Source organism: Pelecanus crispus, chromosome 2 (assembly GCF_030463565.1).
Source record: "Pelecanus crispus isolate bPelCri1 chromosome 2, bPelCri1.pri, whole genome shotgun sequence".
Taxonomy (NCBI): Eukaryota; Metazoa; Chordata; class Aves; order Pelecaniformes; family Pelecanidae; genus Pelecanus; species Pelecanus crispus.
This window is the reverse complement of record NC_134644.1, coordinates 162,628,194-162,634,508: the sequence shown is the minus strand read 5'-3', so window position 1 is coordinate 162,634,508 and position 6,315 is coordinate 162,628,194. Positions and strand designations below refer to the sequence as shown.

At 37.5% G+C, this 6,315-nt stretch overlaps 1 protein-coding gene across 3 annotated transcripts in view; it reads right to left on the bottom strand.

Annotated features, from left to right (window-relative positions):
• Positions 1 to 1,447: 1,447 nt before the first annotated feature.
• The window catches only part of FAM91A1 (family with sequence similarity 91 member A1), a 28,960-nt gene continuing 24,092 nt past the window's right edge, over positions 1,448 to 6,315 (bottom strand). For 2 of the 3 annotated variants that reach the window (XM_075705148.1, XM_075705150.1), the window contains 2 exons: positions 6,005 to 6,074; positions 4,390 to 4,599 (listed from right to left, as the gene is read on the bottom strand). In XM_075705148.1, coding sequence (XP_075561263.1) covers positions 4,423 to 4,599; positions 6,005 to 6,074 — 247 coding nt within the window. In that variant the 3' untranslated portion in view covers positions 4,390 to 4,422. Of the gene's footprint in view, positions 4,600 to 6,004; positions 6,075 to 6,315 lie in introns of all 3 variants that reach the window. The other variant, XM_075705149.1, reaches the window with a different exon arrangement.

Here is a 6,315-nt window from a genome sequence, read left to right as displayed (position 1 = left end):
CATATATCCTTTGCAGGAGATTAAAAAACACCCAACAAATAAGCAATTGTAAGAAATTATATTGCTGTAGTACAGAAAGATATTAAGAGAAAACATGGGTCACGTGCACCTATTTTGATGTTCTGTCACAGTTCTGCTTGGACTTGGAACAATAGTTTTCTTTGAGTGATTGGGAGGGTGGAGGGGAAAGCAAAGGACAGAGACAGGGAGCCTAGAGATACAGGACATAGATCCATAATGTAAAGAGACAACAATTGAACAAATTAGGTCTCCATTAATTTGCAGGAATCCAACATCAGTATTCATTAAAGCTGTCACAAACTAATGCCTCCATCATGCTATTCACAAAGTGACACTTTTGATTCACTTTTGTGAAGCTGTGCAGAATCACCCAACAAAAGAATCAAGGATACAAGGAGTTACCTGCAACCCTAAAGCCCGCGCTACTGAAGACAGCGATGGAACCCTGAGCTGTGTATCTCACTGCAGCCCCAGAAGACCTTCATGTCTCTGAGCCCAGCTCAATTCCTAAAGCCTGCCCAGTCCCAGCTCACCAGAAGGCTCATTTCTGAAAGGCATCTTGTACCAAGTAGTTCCTAAGCAAGTGATCCTGATTATCAAATTCACCCAAAGCCTTCTTCAAGAAACATTAAAAAGCTTGACTTTGTTCTAGGGGATGGTGGGGAGGATTAATATTAGCGTTAAGTGCTGAGCGACAAACCCAGATACATTTCATCTGTGGTCCAAAAGGAGCCTTGGGCTCTATCACAAAGTCAAAGCTAGAGGCATGCATTTAGAGTATTCAAGTGGAACAAAAAGACTTGGGGTCGAGGGGAAAGAGGGGGGGAAGGTAGTTACATGCACATTCTCAAGAAAATCCGATAGATTAAAGAAAGGTTTAAACCCAAGAAGAACATTATTAGGCTTCTTTCACCATCTAGGTCTGTATTTCTTCTTTATATTGTAATCAAACAGTCAGACTCTCTGCAGTTGTACTGTTAAGATGAATGCTGGGCCTGGATTACTTTAAAGAAACAAAGAAATGACAATTTTGGTCTCATTTCTTCTAAGTTCCCAGTCAAAAATGTCTTTAGTCAAAAAAACAGTTAAGACACCACATGCACAAGTGCCTTCAAATATGCAATATTAAACACTACAGGTTTAGACTATGGCTGAAATTGGAGACAGAGCATACACCATCCGCTTGTAGTTTCCCTTCTTCCTAGAGGTTAAGCATATGGTATGGAGAAGACCACAATAAAATAAGGGGTTTCTCTTGATAAAATGGCATTTCTGCAGAATTGCATGCATACGGGAAAGAGATACTTTGATGACATTTGCTAGTCTTGAGCATTACAGTGAGAGTGACATTTTAGTCCTGTGCCCAAGAAGAGAACTACTGCATGTGAAGGATTCTGCACATGGTTTGACCTACACCACAGTTTATTTGCAAACATGTTACATGTGCCAATAATTTAATTGAACACAGACTTTGTACAATTCAACATATAATATTAACAATGTCACACTAGAAGAGTGCAACTGTATTCAGTTACAGTCATATTTTAAAACCTTCAAAATACAAACCATTTGGAACACTGAACAACGAAAATTTGATAACAATGATGGAAGAGAAAAAAAGAACTGTGAAATAATAAGTCATGATCAAAAAACCTGAAAACAAACATAGCACACTTTCTAGTTGACTCCTGAACATCTTCAGGTATATCCATCTAGACTGAATACTACTTGGGTTGTGCCAGAGCACAAAACCAACCTCTCTTCTGCAAGTTAAAAATCTTGCTGAGGACAGAAACTTAAAACAGCTTCACAATGTGTAATGCATGTGATTTTCCCCACTGTCAATAAAACTACCTGAAGAAAAGAAATTGATTTAATTTGTCTTTATTTGCAATACAATATAAAATAGATTCTTTCGGTATGAAGATCTTTGAGATCTTTTTTTTTTTTTTTACACCATATTTAAAACGGAAGTCACATACTTTGAGTAAAGCCTCTGGACCATCCCAAGCACTGGAGCTGTAGTCGAGTTTCAGGTATTTTATGGACTTCTTTGGTTGCAATCTATTCAGTAAACTTCAGATATGCAGACTTGAACATTTAAGTTCCTAAACTAGTGTTGAAGCACCTGAATTAGAGTGGCTCAAGTTCTAAAAAACTGCAACTATCTGGAATTCTCACCATTAACTGTAAGATTAATGGGTATTAAAACAACTCTGAAGAGCAGGCTACTTTTATTTAGAAACTTTACTTTAGACAACCTAATAACAAAGGGTATCCTCCACTTAGTAACACTGAAGAATATGTATGAGAACAAGAAACTTTCATCCATTTTCAAACTTCCATACAACTTGCGCTATCATCACTTTAGATACTAGTATAGACAATGCATGGCAAAATTCAACACAATTTGCCAAACTAGCTCATCTACTGCAGCTCACTGTAGCACTTAAAGTAACATCTACAGTAGTGAAAGTGTAAGCCATCACCTGCTGCTTAGTTCCTCTACAGTGTTAGATATTGGCTTCATCTCCACATAACAGTTCTCACAGTAAGTGTTTCCTCTGCCATTTCTAGCAGATTGACATTCAACTCCTCTTTAATTTCTTTCAAAGGAAATAAGGCAACTTAAAAAAAACGCTATGGAGAGTATGCACGTCCAGTACAAAAGTCACTGCGGTGTAAACCATCAACTTTATATAGATAATCTAGCTCTGTAATATACACAGAATACTAATTTCAGCTGCTGTTGGTAAAATACAAAACCAAAACAGATGTAAGAAAGCAGCACTGAGCAAACTGAAGCACTACAGACTTCCAGTTTAAGTCTTAGAGAGCAAGTCCTACACTTATACTTTAGGAATGTATACAAAGCAAAGGAAAAGAAGAATGGAATTTTCATAGTTGTAACTGAAGCCACTGCATTATCCTATCATGGTATGCTTGTCCTTTTCAAACTCTTGTCATGTTTTCTTACAGCCATACAGAACAGGATACAAAGCCAAATGTTGCCATTTTTCTCCTTGCTGTTGTCCAGCATCATCTATGCCACAGATTCTTGGTCCATTATGTATTGTAGGCTAGTAATGACAGGACAGTTAAGTCTCATTTTTAATTATGACTATTTAAAACAAGGCAGTTCCAGTAAAGAAGAGAGTTGGCAGAGTACTTCAGACAGCTGAGTTAAAAGTCTTAACATTTTACATCTCTTGTTCTCATCATGTGCTAAATGGGACAGACTTTTTTTTTAAGCTGGCAATAAGTTGTTAATGCCTAAAACAAAGTGAAATCATGCTACATAAAATCATCCCCTACAAATAGAGCCAGAACATGATTTTAGATGAAACAGCTCACTATTAATGTTTGTCATAATCAGCAGCTAATAGTTCAAGGAAAACAGATTCAGAGAAGTCTCTGCCTACACATCCTCTGCTGTTCTTCCTTTGCTAATGACAGTCGTGAAAAATCAAGAGCTCTGTTCTTTCAAACATTAATCAACAGGACAGGTCTAGTTATCTACCTTAAACTCAACTTATGACATCAGGAGTTTTCCTACAGCAATCATCACCAGCTTCAAATAACAATGAGGGACTAACTCCCAGTGTGATCAAATCTCAGACACTCCTGGTTTCATACAAAGAGCAAGATGAATCCATTATCATGAAGAAACCCATGAACAGAGCCAACCACTTCAGCCCTTCCATAATTCCACACCTCCATCGAATTCTGCCAGAGATGAAAGTGTACCACTCATCTTTCAAAATGGCCCTAAGTCATCAGCAGGCCTTTGAGTTTGTACTAACTCAGACTAACTCCTGTAAGCATCAAATCTCTTCCCACTGTACTGATTTGTCAAGGCCCCAGTGTTAACCTGACCTATAGAATTCAACAATTCTTAATGCCCCATATCACCATGATACTACTTTTTTTTTTTTAAAACAGTAGGTATCACTGAGCTTTCAGAGGAAGAGCCAAATCTCTTACCTTTATACAGAAAGATTTTCAGTAATACAGTACAAAACTAAACAGAATTTATGTCTGAGTAACGAACATAGAAAACTACTATTGCAATTTTGTGGTGACAGCATAGAAATTTAACAATCATCAGAAAGCCTAGAAAGGGCATGTTTAGTTATAAAAGAAAGATTGTCTCAAGATAAAAATACTGCTGACAGCTAAAAAGCTCTCTGTTGCAGCAAGATATGCAGTAATGAGTAACAAGTTCTAAACGGTTTAAGCATTTCCCCAATACTGCAACACAACACATTTTTGTAACACTACTTTTACATGGGTTATGCTGCAGCAGCGGTACACTTCTCAGTGGTTGGCACTAGGAATTAACCATAATAGAAGAAAGGCATTCAGTGATCAATGCATGAGAATCCCTGTTTGTCCTGTTCCTTAGGTGTGGTTGAAAAAAACTGAGGAAGGGGACCACCCATTCCATTCAGATAATACACCTTCTTTGAATATGAGATTCTTGGCAGGAAGTGGAACACCCATATCTGCAGAAATAGGCTGCAAAAGTGGACTTGAAGAACCAGCATCATGGAGCTGATCCAGTGCTGAAATACCTTCCTAAAAGGAAGAAAAAAAATAGTGTCTTTAAAACAAAACAAACAATGAAGGATTTAACAGGTGGAATGACAGGCTAATCTAATCTGCAAACACACTTAGTATTTCTGAAGTGTTACTTTAATCCAATAAATACCAAATTATCATGGAAGTAAAAACAGAATAAACAAAAGGGAAGCATGAAATAAGCATATAGTTGCCTCAGCTGCATCTGTGCATGCATTACTTGCCTTCCAAAAAAAAACTCTGGGGAAGTCTGAGGCTTAAAATTGAAGGAAAGATCTAGCAAAATGAATGTAAAGCTATAAAATCTCCAGGACAGCTATCATACTGCTATTTAGCCCATACTGTGCTAAGAGCTATACATTATTTAGAGGCACTGACTTGATCATATTTTGAGTAGCTGTATTTCCCAGAAGTTTGGTTTTTTCAGCTTAAAAATCACTTCAGCACATTCTTTTTTTCTCTCTCTACATATCATCATCAAGAAAAGTGTATCTCAGGGATAACATCTAAGAGATTAGGATAGGAGTCACTTGAAACCGCTTGACAGATGGTTTCAAGACTCCAAACCTACTGGGAATCTCCAACGTTCTCATGAGGAAGCAGTTTCAGGGTCACACCACCCATAACACTACCTTGTTAAGTAACCTGCAAGTTCCTTACCTTACTGAAAATACAGAGTTTTAAGATAAAAGTATCATAAGACATAACAGCTAAGCAGATTCCATGTTACATGTGGACATGCCTTGCTAGCATACACTTTCATGCAGAATTATAGCAGGCTGCGGACCTGGCATTCCTCCTTGCTTGCTACACAAGACCCCTATTCTCTATCTATGCTCTTAAAAAATCCTCCCAGAGTATGCAATTTTACATATTTATACTCGTTCAACACCAAGTTTAGAGGATCTCAGGACAAGTGCAAAATATACATTAACATGTATTTCATACTAGTGTACTTTAGTTTTTCCTAAGGGAACACAGTTGACTTGAGATGCAGATAAAATCTGAAAAGATTAGCATATCCATGGTTTGCAGTAAAACTCCCTGACAGATCTAAGAAGCAATCAAGTAACCAGCAGAGTAGGCTGTGTTGTAACAGGAGCAAAGACACAGTTTTGCTGTGCAAGTCCCATAAAAAACAATGAAACTAATTATACAGAAGATGCAAGCACAGAAGTTGAGACAAGTGTTGAATAAGGCTAGAAAAGGGATAGGGAAGTACTCGCTTTTTGTTACCAGTAGAATTTGAGGTTGATAGTGCTCTTAAATCAGTTACCATTTAAAGAAAAAGCAAATAAAATAAGCCACGTGTGTTTCCATACACCCAAGAATGGCAAGTAGGAGGGCAAAAAGGGATGACAGACCATAAAGAATGATTTACATCTGGATTATTGCTCCTTACCTGGAATGAATGAACAAAATTAAGGACCTGAAGAGACAGCTTTCTACTAGAATGTAAGAGTTTTTGAAGGCTGTCAAAAACAGAAGAGAAAAGCTATGTCCAAGGTGCACAAATTTTTACTAGTAAAGTAACACCATAGTAACTTGCTCAAAATTAACTCCAGTAGTACCTAACATCATGTGACAGTTAAAAGCTTTCACACAGACTGCTTGATAATATTGTCATCACTCAAAAGGTGCTCCACTCATCTCATCTGCTCTTGAGTCTAGTCAGCTAAATGCTATTTTCCCTATCATTTACACCATGCTGAA